Genomic DNA, 17,244 nt, shown 5'->3' on the forward strand with positions numbered 1-17,244 from the left:
TTACAACAATCATGCATGCGGCGTGCACACCTACTCGGAATGGACATGAGCAACACATCTCAAAGAACAACAGTTACGAAAGGTAGGTAATCGTTTTTTCCACTAAACTCTCTCAATTTTGGGCTGACGTGTCCAATGCTTGAACATCTTTAATGTCTGTCTTAAAGAATGTTTTCTGCCTGTGCAGATTTACAATAACTACGCAGAGAGCATGATTCTCAAACTCTTTCTCATGAAGAGGCTTTATGTTCAGACTTGAGCTGAAATCTTCAGGAGGCATCAAAGGTCCACATCAGGCAATTCCAACATTGAGACTCTTAAGTGGTCTGAAATCTAGTCTTTAGATCCAAAATGCATGGATGTTTGTCCTAGTGTTTGAGCTGTTCATCTATGAATGGCTCCAGTTGCTCTGCTGATCTTTCTACAACTTCTCTTAAAAGAAAGATTTCCTCCTCCATGCACTGGTCCTCCAGATCCAGTCTTCCACGTCTGATGATCAGAAAGGATCCTCTGTTCTGATTGTGCAAGAATGCAGATGGCCTCCTTGGATCCAAACAATGTCCTGAAATGGATGCCTTTCTCGACCCAGAATCCATCCATAGTGATATGGTTCAAGCATGAGAGGGGAACTCATTTAGAACATTGGGCTCATGGAACCCAAGGAATGCAGAATGCACAAGTCTTTTGGAGTTTAGGGCTATCGGGTTGATTTATGTTTTCCTCTAATCCAAAGAAGGAAAGGCAGTGCAGATTGCCCTAGTATTATTTGGGAAAATGTGGTGGTTGAACAGGCAAGGAGAAAGCTCTGTCTTCTTCTTGTGTCGAGGCAGAATGTCTGGGAATAATGATACTATCTGAATAGACTAATTCCTTCAGCTCTGGTCTGTTCTACCTGTAACTGGTTGCTTGCATGGCCACTGAAAGTATTGCCTCTGCAGATCAATCCTTGACTCTCCATCTTTCCCTTTATTCTGGATATGTAAGGATGTGGCTGAAGCTAGAGAGGAAAGGACAGTTAGGTGGCTTTAATGCCATTGATTCTAGAATCCTGAATGTGAATGTGTCCAGAAAGGACTGTGTATCTCATGTGGCAGGGCACATAACTCTACAGTGTAGATATGCAAAGGCAATACATTTGGAGAAAAACTGTTACTGGTGAGTAACCTTTTTCTTATTATAGTTATTTTAGCTGAATTTGTCAAATATATACAATGGTTAGTGATATTTACAAATCTTGAAAAATTATAGAAATCATTATATAATAAAAATAAAATAACAGTTTCCACTCATGCTTGTTGTTTTTTGTTCTCTTTCAGGAAATGAAAAAAGAAATTGCAGTCTTCAAGCAAACTGAAGATGATAATATCTAAAATTAACTGATTTCTACTTTTCTAATCTTTTACTTTAATTTTATGGTCCTTTGTTACCTGTGCATAGTTCAATATCAGAGTGCATATACATGTATAAATATATTAAACTATATTGAGACAAGATCAAGTAAAGTCTTTAAACTCCTTATGTCTAATTGTGGTTTTTTTAATGCTACCTTTAGTATGATAAATAGTAAAATGGAAGAGCAGGAGGGCTTTTGGTCTATTGAGATCAGTCTGCCCAGCAGTCCCCTCTCACGTGTTCACTCAAAGAGCTGCATAAGTCAATTAAGATATACTGTACAATTATGACGACAAAAATATGAAAAAATACAAAGTAATGTATTTAAAATTGTGCAAAATATCTGAGTAATATTTGATTATGTAACTACGGAGTTGTGTAATGCACAAGCAGAAAGGGGCAGTCACAGATTTGCTTACAAATTGACGTAGCATCTCATGATTTTGAGATCTTAATTATTCAGCCTTAATGTGTGTGAAGTTTTTTTGTGGGGAGGAGGTTCACCCTACAGAATATAGATCAGTATTGTTTGGTGCTGTATTAGAAGTTGGATCATCTAGTTGATTTTTCTGTATTCTAACCACAGGATAAATTAATGTTACAATCTCAGTTCTTTAAGACTGAAAACATAAGCATGTGATTCATTCACAATTTAGAATAACTATTTAGCACTTATACATCAATTAATTCTGTGGCAAAGAGCAGACATGATGCGGGGGGGGAAGCTTGTATGTGGTGGATCCAGTTCTTCAGGAGCCTTAGAGGGAGAGGGTGAGCTATGGCCTGCTGCCACAAACTGCTGACCCTTGCTCTACCAGAGTATGAGGTTTTGAGTAAGACAGGCATTGCTGAGGCTTTGACATACCTCTCCCATATGCTTGGAGCCATGACTTCACTGTGGGAAGGCTCAAGCAGAAACATGCAGATTCTCTAGCACTCAAATGAGTGGCAGCCAGCTTGGGATGCTACCTTTCTTCTGTAAACAACCAAGGGAAGTATCATATACACAGCATCCAAAAAATACCCTGCATGACTCTTCAGGGCAGGAAGCCTGTGGTTTGCAAGGAACTCTGTTTTAAAAAAATTAAAATACTGTGTTTTTCAAGCATTATTTAGACGCAAGGTTTCCTGCACATGCCTCATTTGAGGATGTTATAAGATCTAAACAGAGATTTCTGGATAAAACCAAATATTAAAAGCGTTACATAAAACCAAAAAACATTTCTTAGGTTTTGGAAACCCAAGTTTGGTGCAGCAGTAGCTGCACCAGTGAAAGACATCACACCTTCAGAAAAGGATTTATTTCCCAAAGACCCTGTAAATCAGGGGTCTCCAAACTTTTTGAATCGCACACCCCAAAAACGCATTCAGTGGTCATTCTGCACGTGCTAAGCTGGTAACCGACTCTTTCCTTGATGCTGTCAAGGTAGCCGGTGTACAGCTTCATGAGCAAGTGGTAGGCTGGGTCCCCCAGAATCACTATTGGTATTTCAATACCAATGGTAATCTGCCAGTCAGGAAAGAATGTCCTGCTTTCAACTTTCTGAACAGCCCTTTGTTCTTAAACCTACAAGTTTCATCCATCTTCCCTGACCAGTCCACATTGATATCAGTGAATTCCCAATTCATCAACCCTTACATAACTATGGAAAAATAGTCCTTTCTGTTTTATGTGCTCTGTGGCAAAGTGGGCTGATCCCAAAGTAGGTATATGTGTTCTGTCAATCCCCCTACCACAGTTTGGGAACCCCATTGCTACAGTCCATCCACTATGTTTGCACGCTGCCTGTCCTGTGTAGCAGGAGAAGATTAATGGCCTTACACATTTACATGACAGTGGCCCCCACTGTGGATTTTCAAACTGTGGAAGCTTGCAACGCCAGTGGGAAATCATTTAGAGTGTGATCACCACTCCTCTGTCAATGCTGCTCTTATTCTGGTGTCCTTGCAGTGGAGGGCTGGTGCGAGCTCAGAACACAGATCCAGGAATATGGCCTTCCACATTGGAAAGTTCAACAGCCAGTGCCTGTCATCCCAAACCTGCATTATGGTATGATCCCACCAGGCAGTGCTCATTTCTCAAACGCACAAGTGGTGCACCGTCATCTGCAACTGCTCCATGAACGCCACCAACAGCCTTGTATTGTTTTTGCTATGTCCCTTAGCAAGCTGTCCTAAAAGAAATTGGCATGCCCCTGTTGTTGCAGTACTTTCTGCAAGTCTGTAAATACAAGAGAATTGTGCATCCTGTATTTGCAACATTCATGATGGTAGTGCAGATCTCTGCTGGCTCCTCGCTTCTGTCAGAGATGGCAGAGACCAAAAAGTGCCGGGTGGATTTTGTGGATTTTTTTTTTAAAGGCACAGTAATTATGGTATGTGAGTGGCATTATGGGATGGAGAAAGTTGCATGCTGGGAACTTAACCCCTTACTCTCAGACATCCTTGGGCAAGTCATTTCTATCACAAAAGGTATTGCACTATGCAGCAATGCATGGCACACTGGGATACCTACCCATAGTGCATCGACTTTGCATCGACCCAAGCACTTCTAGTGAGTACTTGCAGTGCTGAAGCAAGCACTTATAAAAGTGCTTATAAAAATTTCAGCAGCCATATGCTGACATAACTGACAACCAAAGATTGTAGGGTTAACATGGCCTTAGTAAGGAAAACCTACTTGGTGGTAAGCAAGTGGCTTAACATTTAGGAATATATGACAGGCCTCAGGTTCACATTGTGGTAAAATCTTTGATGTAATGGGCAGTGGGGGATGGCTCCTACCTCAGAGGCTACAAGAAAGCTGTGTTAAACAAATCAGTAGCAACCAGTCATAACAACCAGATATTCTGTTCATCCAAATGCACAGGTCTGAGGATGTTTGGGGAAACATCAGAGAAATTAGTAGTGGAGAATACAAAGAGACCTCATCCCTCACTGTCAAAGTCAGCATAGCAATCTGTTGGTCTCTCTCAACAGCAATGGTATTCAAGAAGGGACTAATCCCTTAACGAAAGAAAAAATCTGGAGCTGGATCTCCAAAGAAATCCTGATGCATTTTCTTCCCAAACCAATACAATCCTCAATATGACCAGACAAAATGAGAGTCTGTCAGAGCTTACAATTCCTGTGCAAGACTGCCTTTTCCCCCTCACCCCCTACCAGCTGCACCCAAAGTCTTAAATGGCTGTTAGCAGACAGCAAGGCTTAGGTTGCGAGTAACAAATCTAAACCCATTCATGGACAAGATCACACTCAGTACCTGTTCGGAGAAACAGTCCCTTGCGGAGTCCTGGAGCCTCCAGCAACAATACTGGACCACCTCTGAATTCCACAGATGACCGGCATTACCCATTTGGGATGAATGAGGAGAGAAGGTGAAACAGAAAATTATCACTCATCTCATTCTGAGAATGACTGAACCAGTTTTTCTGAAATGTTAAAAAAAAAAAAAAATCCGTCTGAGGCTGACACTGGGCATAAGACATTTCTGTTCAACCAGCTGAAATGTGTTAAAATTATAAGTAACTGAAAAACAGTCTTATAATGACAGGTTTCAGAGTAACAGCCGTGTTAGTCTGTATTCGCAAAAAGAAAAGGAGGACTTGTGGCACCTTAGAGACTAACAAATTTATTTGAGCATAAGCTTTCGCATCTGATGAAGTGAGCTGTAGCTCATGAAAGCTTATACTCAAATAAATTTGTTAGTCTCTAAGGTGCCCCAAGTCCTCCTTTTCTTTTTACATTCACTATGGTTGCTCCCAGCTCCACTGGTAAAGAAACAAAAAGAGAACAGACCCATTCTTTTTCCTCCTTGAAGGTCACCTTTAAGAGTAGTGTCCACTCTTTTCAGTGTTTCCAACACAGAAAGAAAAAAGATGTTTGAAACCCAAACGTTGCAGCACCCAGCTAATGTGTAAACTGGAAAATGAAACTATCTAGTTGGCTTGATTGCATTTATTCATTTCAGACACAAACCGCACAAATGGTGAAAAGGAAATTAGACTAAAAATAGTTGTAATAATCTGCTTCCTTAGTTAACACAACTACATTGTAACCTTAGGAGAGAGAGAGAGAGAAACGCACACACAGAGCCTTGGGACAGGATAGGCTTTGGGGTCTTAGCTTAGCAGCTCTGTGGGTGAGACATGTGTGGAAGTCATCCATGTGATCACTAGCCTTCTTGTCCAATCTCTTGCCCTGATCCCTATGGCTGGAATGAAACCTTACGGGACCAATCACAGGGCAGCCTTCTGTTGTGCCAGCTTTATAAATGGTGGCAACTACCACTCCCTAGCTTCACACGCAGAGGAGAGGAGATTGTATCACTGCTGGAGCAGCTCCTCCCCTCCCTGCTGCTCCTGCTCTCTGAATTCATGTATGATTGAGAGAGAGAGAGAGACACACACACACACACACACACACACACTCTGCCTATTGTCACACTGCTTTCCCACGCCCGGATCATAGCATAGATACAGAGTTATGGGGAAAACTCAGCTTTAATTTAGGGATAAAATCAGGGTCTGTGTGCTTAGGGTGGGTAGGTTTAAAGTGCTGTGTGAGTTCAAAGTTCAGTTACCCACCCCTCCCCAAAAAAAGTGCAGTAGTTTTTTAAATGCAAGATGGCGACGAGGCAGTAAGAGGAGGAGGTACTGACACAGGCTGAGTGGGAGAGAGGCAGAGAGCAGCACTTCAAGGTAGGGATTTTAGCATTCGTTGCTTTCTCAGCTGGGGGGGGGCGTGTAGGGGCTGATTGGAGTGTGTGAAAGAAAGACTGAGCGAAATATCTCTGGTGGAAGCTGGGAGGTATTTCTCTCTCACATACACATTCACACATCTCCAGCCATTGCTTCTGTAACTGAAATTTGTGAGGGATTCTCCCCTTCAGTTCTCAATCACTTATAATATGGGAGAAGTGTGTTGGGATCAACAAACTCCTCACACCCTGGATTAGTGTGGGGAAATTTTACAGGAAAGAGACGTCGCCTCAAGGTTTAGCCAGAAGCAAGGAGAAAGAACTCCCTCTTGGTTTATTCCTAACCGCCAAAGACAGGAAAGAGGGGATGTCTTCATGGAGATGTTTGGATACTTTTAAGATTTTTGCGATGGGAGGGGTTGAGTGTGTATTCTTCGCCTCCCTATTGTTTGTCTGCAGCTGATGAGACTTATGTTGTGCGTTCTCCCTATGGTGATTTAGAGGAGGCCCTAAATACTGTTGGGGGCAGCTTTTTGGGAGAGTGGGAGGCTCTGTGTTGGGTGGGGAGGGAGTAGTACCTAAAAACTAATTACAGTTTTGAAATGTACAAACCTGATGATCTCTGTCCCAGGCCAATGAGATTTTTAAATCTCCTGGGAACATGCTGTAAAATCCTTCATCATGAGGTAATGTTTGGTTTGGTTTGGTTTTTTTAAAACTGCTGTAAAATTGCTGAAGAACCAAGGAGATTTTCTTCTTTCCCCACTTTTCCCTCCCACCTCCAAATATGAGAGTTTGGCAGCTGTGTAGAGGGGGTCTTGTGTATGTTTTTGTTTTTCGCAAATGGTCGAGGAAAATTGGACAAGTCAGATGAAAAGCAGCATAATGAACTTAAAATTTTCATAAATTTGAGGAACCCAATATGTGTGTGTGTTTTAATTTACCTGTGTGGGTCTTTTATTTAACTAATTGTGGTCATGGGCTCAGATCATACAGTTCTAGTTCTAGCTTTCTTTAATCATCTTAAAATGTAAAATGAGTTTCAGTTTGAAAAGATGGAACACGTAGCAATGTTTGCAGGCAAAGTTTGTGAAATGTCATTTTTACTTAGGTTTCTGGGACATATAGATACCCAGTTCTGCATTCTGATTTTCAACTCTTCCCCAGATCAGGATGCACAGTAATAGAGATCCAAAGCAGCATCAATAAACCACATACTTCGAAAAGGTCCTGGACCTCTGAAAGGGGTCAGAACACCTGCAGTAGTGAACACTAACTGGTAGGTACCTATGCTTTACCTCTGAGCACTTTCATCTTTCTGGGAGGACAATTACAGTTTACCTTTCTCTGTTTTGTCATTTAAAACGTAAGAAGCTGGGATGTAAATGGATTTGCAACCAGAAATAAATAGCCCTTATTTTAAAAATAATTGCACCCGTACGCAGGGAGCATGTTGGAGATATTCAGAAACATGAATTTCATGAAAAAAGCTGTGCAGTGCAATCTAAATCTTCTTTTAAAAGCTCTGTGGTGAAGAGGCATTAAAACTACAGTCCATTTAGACCAAAAACTTGTTTTGTTTACAAGGATTTTACAAAATCTAATATGGCAAAAAATAATGTTTAAAGTAGATTCATAGATGTAACCAGAAGGGACCACTGTGATCCTCCTGTACAACATAGACCACAGGACTCCTCTGAATTAATTCCTGTTTGGATGAGATCATATCTTTTTTTAAAAAAACATCGAAGCTTAATATAGAAATTGCTAAGGATGGAGAATCCACCATAATCCGTAGTAAATCATTCCAGTGGTTAATTACCTTCACTGTTTAAAAACTTTAAGTCTTACTTCCAGTCTGAATTTGTCTAGTTTCAACTTCTAGCCATTGGACCTTGTTATACCTTTGTCTATTAGAGTGAAGGGTCTTTCTATTAACAAACTTCCATTCCCCATGTAGATACTTACGGACTGTGTCCTAACTTAAATCACCCCTTAATCTTTTCTTTGATAAACTGAACATCTTGAGCCCTTTGAGCCTTTCACTAGAAGGCATGTTTTCCAATTCTTTAAAAATTTTCATGGATCTTCTGAATCCTCTCCAATTTATTAACATCCTTCTTTAATTGTAGAAACCCAAAGGGGATCCAATAATCTAATAGTGATTACCCCAGTGCCAAATACAGAAGTAAAATAACCTACCTAGCCCTACTCGATATTCCCCTGTTTATAGATCACATTAGCCTTTTTTGTGAGAGCTCATTCAGCTGATTATGCATCATGATCCACCCCCAACCACTTTTTCAAAGTCATTGTTTCTCAGGATAGAATCCTCCATCCTGGAAGTATGAACACATTCTTTGTTTTTGTATGACTTTACATTTTGTTGTACTGAAACACATATTGTTTGCTTGTACCCAGTTTATCAAGCAATCCAGATTGCTCTGTATCAGAGGCCTGTACCCTTCATTATTTATAACTACCCCAATCTTTGTGTCATCTGCAAACTTAATCAGTAAGTATTTTATGGTTTCTTCCAGGTCATTGATAAAAATGTTAAATAATCTAGGGCCAAGAACTGATCCCTTTAGAAACGCACCCGCTTGATGATGAAGAGATTCCCCATTTACAGTTACATTTTGAGACCTGTCAGTTACCCAGTTTTTAGTCTATTTAATATGTGCTATGATTAAGAGTAGCGATGAAGTACCACGTTAACGTTCCCCTCAAAAGAACTGAATTCAAATTTTGTTTAAGATCTTCAGTTAAAGTATTTGGATCTTAACTTAGTTTCATGTTCATATTGCAAAATTGCATCATGCAGGATCCAGTCTTGTAATCTGCTGTAATCACTCTCCATATTTATGGATTTCAGTGGGAGTTGAACAAGCTGCGGATCAAGTTCACAGTTTGTAGTCACTGTACAGGAGAGTCTTGGGGCGTGGATGACTGGAAGTAATGTCTGTCAATACGGATGGACAGAACTGAGTGAGACAGCTTGCATAGCATTGTCTTTCTTTTGGTATAGCCAGCGTTGCTCTTCAAGTTTGATGAGCACTATGTTAACACAGTTTGTGGAATGGTAGAAACAGGCTTTTGAACTGGAACTTTATAATCATTACAGTAATTCAGACACCTTCCAAAATAATAGAAATAAAAATACTTGGCAGTTGCATAGCACTCTAAATCGTCAAAGCATGTTACAAAGCATCTTACCTAGATGTTATTAAATGTAATAATGGTACAGTTTTTGACTGAAACCTGAAAATTAGGAACACTTTTTTTCTGTATATTTAAAAATTAACCTGAACTTGAATCCTTATGTCCTTATTTTTGCTATTTGTGTATACCCTCATCATTATTTTATTGTTAAAGTTTCCAAAAGTGCTCCGATTCATAGAACTAATAAAGACAAAGTCTGTACCCCAAAGAGCTTTCTAACCAAGGCTCTGTTCCCAGAGGCTCGTGCATGGGCATAAGGGATGCCTTGCTGGAATGGGGCCAAATAATGTTCCATATAAGGGGGGAGGGATAGCTCAGTGGTTTGAGCATTGACCTGCTAAACCCAGGGTTGTGAGTTCAATCCTTGAGGGGGCCATTTAGGGATCAGGGCAAAAATTGGGGATTGGCCCTGCTTTGAGCAGGGGGTTGGACTAGATGACCTCCTGAGGTCCCTTCCAACCTTGATATTCTATTCTATGAGTCAGGTTTGTGGGGAGAGAATAGGGGTAGGGAAGGGCCTGTAGTATAGTAATAAGATTGTACTGTCTAGGCTTGTTGCAGCAGTATACATCTTCAAAGGCCTGTACAAATTACCAGTTAATCCTTAAAATAGCTATAAGGTATGGAACTATTTCCTGTTCAAATAGGAGTAAAGTCTAGCAAGGGGGGCCTAATGATGCATGGTGCTGAGTTGAGGGTGCTCTTCACCTCCCAAGGTGGATCAGCACACTAGTTAAATGTCTTGGCACAGATCACAGAGTGAGGTCTGGCCTACACTACAGGGTTAGGTTGACGTAAGCTGCCTTGCATCAACCTTGCTGTGGAAGTGTCTTCACTTAAATTTGGCTTCTGCCAATGTAAGTGCCTCTCTACGCCGATGTAGTAACACCACCTGCCTGAGTGGCATCGAGTCACAGTTGATGTAATTAGGTTGATGCAGTGTAAATGTAGGAGTCACTGTGTTGCTTATGTGAACTATTACTAGCTTTCAGGAACCACCCCACACTGACAATACAATTGATACAAGTGCTCCAGGTAAGGACGCTGACACACTGAGCCAACTGCGCAGACACACTAGCGATTTAATAACTGTGGTGTCGGTATGCCAACTTAAGTTAGGTCAATATAATTTTGTAGTGTAGACATGGCCTTAATTAGGTGAAGTCAGAATCAAAACTCAGGCGTTCCTGACTCCCAACAGTGTTCTCAGCCCACTGATTACATTAGCATCCACTGATAACTTGTTAAATTCTATGGGTGAGATTTTCAGAAGTACTCAGCATTGGCCTAGCTCTGTATTAAACCCAACAGTAACTGTTAGTAGGATTGGATACTTATTTAGGCCCTGATCCTGCAAATTGCTCAGTGGAACTCTGCATGGAGACACAGGTTTACTCAGACAGAAGTCTTGCCATTCCATGTGGGTGGAGCATCTGGATCTTCACACATAGAGCAGTTTGCAGGTTTGGCACCTATAACATGTATCTGCTTGGAATATATATGTAAAAACAAGTGGAAGTTAAAAATAAATATCCAGACCTTCTTTATACATCATAAACAAACAAGTGCATTTTTTTAAGCCCTTGTAGGTCCCCTGTATGTATATGTATATGGAGAGAGAGACAGACACACACACCCCGAAGGGGACCTACAAAGGCGAAAATATAAAATAAAGAAGGCCTGGATGTTTATATTTAACTTGTTTTTACATAGGATAACTTATATATCTTGCTTTTGCAGGAGGAGTCTATGGGTGACTAGAGAACTAGTGAAAATAAAGCACCACAAGAAATCAAAACCTGAGCAATTTATTAGGGGAAGAGATTTGCAGTTCAAAACTTTGGGGATTTGTATTTTTTAGTTAACAAGCGTTAAATTTAACTCAGAATCTTGACAAACTGCTCCCCAGTCCTCTGGTTCTCAAAGTCCTCCAGCAAAAACAAGGAAGATAAGACCTGATTAATTTTTTTTAAAGGCAAAAAAATAAAATTTTAACCCGTAACCTTTTTCAGACTTTTTTCACACATCAGAAGGATGCAAAATGGACTCCCCCCCCCCCCCCCCTTTGGCAGTCACCTATAAAGCTTTTCAAATATTTTAATTTCTATGGATTTGATCCAGCTGAAATTATCTGTGACCTGGTACAGAGGGGAAGTGTAGGTGCTTGCCGATTTTTACTCCTGGGTTGGTGAATGGACTGTACTTCTGGTTTTGGGGACAGTCTGTCTCCTCGCTTGTAAGCACTTAAGTCCCAATACCGCAATGAGCTTCATGCAGATGGACCACTGCATCAGTGTTGATCTTATTGGCGGATCGGGACTGAAGACCACTCTAGCCTGGAGTAACTTCTCTGTGCTGTTTTGCATGGAGATGTTCAGTAATTTCGACATAAAACAAGAAAATAAAAAGCTTACTCAAACATTTCATTTAAATACCCCCTTCAACTGTATTAAAATGAAAATGTAGGATTCATTCATACAGTATGCAATAGTTTCCACTGATGGATCTGACACTTCTCTCTAGAATCCAGTAGAGCCAGGCTTTTGCAAAATTGCATTTAATTTCACAAGTGGAAGTTTGGGAGTTACAAAGTCATTTTACTACTTATTTTTATTACCCCTGTGAACATGTGCGGGAGAACAGAGTCGATCTTAAAAGTTTACCTTTGTCCTGCATTCAGTTTTTATATGTAATATATAAATGAGGGAAAGAGGGCACCCTTTATTTTAAATGATTCATGCTGCCTCAAAGCATTTTGTGTGTTGCCTTCCCCAATGGAGGATTCAAACAAAAGAAGAAAAATTTGAGATTTCAGTTTTTGATTTCTTCAGTTTTCCAAGAAATCCCTAGCTGTGCAGGGATATGCAAATAGCTTTGAATTTTAAAAGCAATCTTTCTGAATTGTGTATTGATTGGATATAAAATACTATCACTGCAATATGCAGTTTGAAACAAAGGTGAGGTTTTGTTCATTTGATGTTAAACTTTGTTTATCAGCCCCCCCCCCCCCCCCCCAAAAAAAAAAAAAAAGAAGTGGTTTCTGTTCCCATAAAACCAAACTTGCGAAATCTTCATGAACGTTTTTTAGTCTAGGTACAAAATATTTTTACCCACCCTTAGCTTGATGATGGTGGAAAAAACTAATATTGTACTTGGCTGTCAAAAAAAGAAATTACTCACCCTAGGCAAGTGAGCCAGTAGAATTTTGCAAGGCTACATTCAACAACAGATGCATCTTATTCCCATGAGGTTCCCACAGTCTGCCTGTTTTCTTATGGTAAACTTTTGGACAGTCTCTTAAATGTTCTCTTTGAATACCACACCCCTGTTTTATCCTGAAATGATTTAACGTGGGCTGATTTAATAATGAGATTAGATTTCTCTGCCTTACTTCTCCCTCTCCCAATCATACCACCTCTTCCCCCACCCCCCAAAATCACCTATTTAATACAGTAGTATAGAAACTTGCCAAGTACATTTAACCCAGGGTGGACTGATTTAAATCAGTTGTTTAAATAATTATTTAAATCAGCAAGCAGGAAACCTTGATTTAAATAACCTATTTTAATCTTGTTTTGCATTTGTACTTTTTATTATTTTCCCAAAGAGAGGCTGATTCTCACTGGTTGGTATAATTTGGTACTTCCTTTTTCTAACCAAAAGAATACACCATATCTAGGGACCTACCAAATTCACGGTCCATTTTGGTCAATTTCACGGTCATATGATTTTTTAAAAATACTAATTTCATGATTTCAACTATTTAAATCAGATATTTCACGGTGTTGTAATTGTCGGAGTTCTGACCCAGAAAGGAGTTGTGGGGGGTGGAGGGGTCACAAAATTGTTGGGGGTGGGGTTGGGGTACTGCTACCCTTACTTCTGCACTGCTGCTGATGGCGGCGCTTCCTTCAGAGCTGGGCAGCTGGAGAGCTGCCGCCAGCAGCAGCGCAGAAGTAAGGATGGCGCTCTTACTATTGCCACTCTTTCCTCTGCTCTGCTGCTGGCGGGGCGCTGCCTTCAGAGCTGGGCGCCCAGCCAACAGCCGCTGCTCTCCGGCCACCTAGCTCTGAAGGCAGCTCAGAAGTAAGGGTGGCAATACTGTGTGTCTCCCGTCCTCCCCCAAAATAACCTTGCAAGTCCCTTTTGGGTCAGGACCCCCAATTTGAGAAACGCTGGTCTCCCCTCCTTGAAATCTGTATAATACGTGGTTAAAACACACAAAAGACCAGATTTCCCAGGGGACCACCAGATTTCACGGTCTGTGACGTGTTTTTCATGGCTGTGAATTTGGTAGGGCCCTAACTATATCTATACACATTTATTTAAGCAATTATGTAGCCTAACATAAATTTATTCAGATTCTTAAGTTTTCCATTTTTTTTATGATAGAGAATGATGAATGATCCATATCTTGTTTACTAAGTGATTAATTTTTTTACTCATGATTTGTGTCAAGCTGCACTTGGATGGAAAGTGGAATTCAATTAAAATGCACAAAAACAGCATTTTAAAATTGCTTTTATTTGTTAATTAAAAACTATATTAAATACGATGGATTCACAAGAGAAGTGTGTTTATCAATATATTACTTGCTTTTAAAACTGATGTATTAAACAAATGAAATATCTGTAGTTAATGAATTGAACTGATAGTTTCGTCACCGTATTCTTCAAGATTTTAGAACTAGTAGATCTCCTCCTCTCACATTCTTTTTTTTAATAGATTGAAAGAGGAAAATGAGTTTTTCTGCTTTTTCGACTCCCAGTTGGTTTCTCAACTTTGAATCACCTAGTCATTGAACTGAACTACTTGAATAAACTGAAATGAAGAAAATATTCATTCTGCGTCTGCAGAAGAAGCTACTTCTGTCAAAAGCTGGTTTAGCACTTTGAACACCAGTCTCAAGTGCTTAGCCAGTGACTTCTACCAGTGCAGTGGTTTGACTTCAAAATTTCAGCAGCAAACAGGTACTGCTTGAATATTTTTTTAATTAATTTACATTATTTTAATAGATTAATTTAAAGTTTAGGCCTTAACATAAATTGTTATAATCTCATTTAATTTTAAATTGGTTTACTTTTAAGGGAAAAAATAATTTAAATGTTAAAAATAAATGTACTTATTTAATTTTTATTTTGATCCACCCTGATTTAAACACACTGTCCCTCTACTCTGAGATTATTATTTACCTGTCCAATATAGGAATGATGCTTCATCTATTCTAAAATAATCCTCAATTATGTTACTGAGAATAGTAGTTTTAATGTTGACATATGGAGCAACAATGTAATATATAATTTAATGGAATGTTTTTAGTGTGTATTCTGGTTGGAAGGCAAGTATAAACATCAACATTAACAAGGTGATTTTTATTAAAACTGATTTGATTATTTTACATCAGATGTTATACGATACAGTTTGAGGTTTCTTCGCCACCTCTCAGTATTATGCCGTTTGGGTCTTTGAAATAAGAGTGGATTCTGATTTCCTTGGGCAGCTTGCATTTTCCGAGTTCTTTTTCTGTTGCTTTTTAAATGTGAACTGCAATGGTTTTAAAGTAAATACAGAATCTGTTTATAACATTCTAGGGGCCTGCTCCTGTTGAAGTCAATGGTGAACTCCCTTTAACTCCAGTGGGAGGAGGATTGGACCCTAAAGCATGAGCAAGCTGCACAAATAGATTAAAATTGCCAGTATATTTTAAAACAATCTTTAAAGGGACGCTATTGGGTATTTTAAATTTTTTGTTTAAAAAGAATACAGATCTAATTTTAATAGAAATGTTTGCATAAAAATAACAAGAGATTTTTTTTACATTACCCTTCCTGTGCAAACTTTGCAGCATTATGCTAGTGCATGAGAACCAGAGTCATTATTCTGTTTTCTGTATTCAGTGTAACAAAAAAAGTGAATTAAATGCAAAAAGTATTGCACATAATAATTAAAATAACTAATTTTTTTTCAGTTTTCACTATTCTGCTGTTGTGCTAGTAACTTGGGTAATATAATTTTTGAAAAACAAGCTTCCTTATTTTAGAAAAATTATAGCATCAGGTTAAAAGGGATTTCCTCTTTTACTTTCCTGCCAGGACCTCAGAGCAGGGTTCTCGTGTTCTCCTACAAGAGTTGGTCATATGAACAACAGCTACTCTGTTTTAAAAAAAAGGATGCAGCCTCCTGTATTGCCTGAATGTTAATGATGTCATCAACTCTTTCATAAAAACATGGAATCCTGAACTCAGGTCTTGACAAGTACTCTGTTGCCTTCTTAAAATAGATCTATTTTATACTGAATATAGCTAAACTTAAAAATATATTAACTGTAAATGTTTAAATTCAGATATTTTTTTCCAGATAAAAAATTTTCTTCACAGGTCTTGTTTACATGGGAGCTGTATCGGTTTAACTTAAACTGATTTTTAAACTTCTTTAGTTAAACTGGTGTCCTGTGTGGATACCCTCACTTCAGTTTAAGGCCTTGTCTGCACTTTAAAAGTTTTTCCATTTATCTGTGACAGTATAGTTGCAGCTGCAAAAACCACATTAGATGCAGTTATAAGAGTATAAAAGTGCTTATATCGATATAATTTATTCTAATTTGTGAATTGAAATAAGATATATTGGAATAAAGCACCTTATACCAATATAACTGTTTCTACATGAAGGCTTTTATGAGTATAATTACCTCAGCAAAAATCACATACCCCTTGCCAACATAGTTAAGTTGGTAAAACTTCAAATATTTAGTTTAAAGCTGTTCCCAATTGACTTGAGCAAAACTGAAATACGCATGTCCACACAGGGCTTTGCACTGATTGAACTAAATTGGTTTAACTGAATCAGACAACTTTCTCATGTAGACAAGACCACGGTGGAATGCTGTGGCCCTGTCTACATTACAGCTGTCTACACTACTATCTTAAAACCAATTTGTTACTACCATGATTGGCTCTAAACATGGTTTATAGCCACACGCAATGCAGATAATACTCAGTGCCAGATTCTGTCACATATTGAGTAGTCCATTATTCTTCAAGAAGTCCCATTGAAATCAGTGGGAGTACTCATGGAGTAAGGTGGCAGAATCTGGCCATCAGGTGCTATGGCAACTAATTGTCTTTTTTCCTAAGGCAGAGCTTATATTGGCATGTGGTTGTCTTATAGTAACTTTTTTTTCTGAGTGGAGGGGGACCTCCTGCCTATGCAACCAGTTCTGGTAGATCCTTCTTCCTTCCGTCTCTCTGAGATAGGGTATCCCAGAATGCACTGCCACGTGCTCTGTTGCATGTTCCCCAGACATTCTGTCCTATACTGAGACACTGTAATACCTGCCCAGATTTTTCTAGAGTGCATATGTAGATACTCTGTTAGAGAACTAAAGTATGGAGAGAGAAACTTAATTGATATGTGGATGCATTCTGAAAAAGGCTGCTATGTGGACCATATTTTCTTTACCAGGTCAGAGGAATATATCCCAGACTGGATCTGAAAACACACCATTGTACCTGTAGTGTGGACAGACTATGTCTCTTCCCAATAGATAGGGTACAGTCCTGCTCTAGCATGGAGATGAACTAAATGATTTGCTAGCTCTTGTCCATCTCTGATTTCTGTGATTCTGTTTGTAACTTTAAGGCTACATGTGTAATCTGTTAATGGTTCAGTATAGAAAATATTTTTGTGTTGACTTTGTAAAAATCAAAGATCAAATCATAATCTCTATTTTCTGCTTTGTAGAAAGCGGGGAGACTAGTCTTGTGGTCAAGTAGATAGGGGGATCAGAGCGGTCTACCTTGCTGTGGCCGCTAGGATCTTGTGCAAGTCATTTAACTTCAGTCCTTCAAAACAGGGCCAATCACGTTAATTGGTTGTGTTTGTAGCCTGGCTAGTATGCGTTCAAACACGTTAGCCTGCATTTTAGCAAGCAT

The 17,244-nt window shown here is 39.3% G+C and overlaps 2 protein-coding genes and 1 long non-coding RNA gene across 23 annotated transcripts in view; 2 read left to right on the top strand and 1 right to left on the bottom strand.

The window, feature by feature from the left end:
* The window catches only part of ATAD2 (ATPase family AAA domain containing 2), a 100,281-nt gene extending 98,763 nt beyond the window's left edge, over nt 1-1,518 (top strand). For all 5 annotated transcript variants that reach the window (XM_043539130.1, XM_043539131.1, XM_037892046.2 and 2 more), the window contains one exon: nt 1,317-1,518. In XM_043539130.1, coding sequence (XP_043395065.1) covers nt 1,317-1,370 — 54 coding nt within the window. In that variant the 3' untranslated portion in view covers nt 1,371-1,518. The remainder of the gene's footprint in view (nt 1-1,316) is intronic.
* LOC119565550 overlaps nt 1-17,244 on the bottom strand; it is a 67,584-nt gene that overhangs the window by 4,373 nt on the left and 45,967 nt on the right. For 3 of the 6 annotated variants that reach the window (XR_006288366.1, XR_006288367.1, XR_005224250.2), the window contains one exon: nt 4,655-4,823. This is a non-coding gene — a long non-coding RNA (uncharacterized LOC119565550). The other 3 variants (XR_005224252.2, XR_005224253.2, XR_005224251.2) reach the window with 3 other exon arrangements.
* The window catches only part of ZHX1 (zinc fingers and homeoboxes 1), a 42,066-nt gene continuing 30,509 nt past the window's right edge, over nt 5,688-17,244 (top strand). For 2 of the 12 annotated variants that reach the window (XR_006288363.1, XM_043539133.1), the window contains exons 1-4: nt 5,778-6,092; nt 7,264-7,370; nt 8,513-8,606; nt 14,039-14,283. The gene's annotated coding sequence lies outside the window, so the exon portion shown is untranslated. Of the gene's footprint in view, nt 6,093-6,758; nt 6,778-7,202; nt 7,371-8,512; nt 8,607-14,038; nt 14,284-17,244 lie in introns of those variants that run through there. The other 10 variants (XM_043539136.1, XR_006288361.1, XR_006288364.1 and 7 more) reach the window with 10 other exon arrangements.

This window comes from Chelonia mydas, chromosome 2 (genome assembly GCF_015237465.2).
Source record: "Chelonia mydas isolate rCheMyd1 chromosome 2, rCheMyd1.pri.v2, whole genome shotgun sequence".
In the NCBI taxonomy this organism is placed as follows: Eukaryota; Metazoa; Chordata; order Testudines; family Cheloniidae; genus Chelonia; species Chelonia mydas.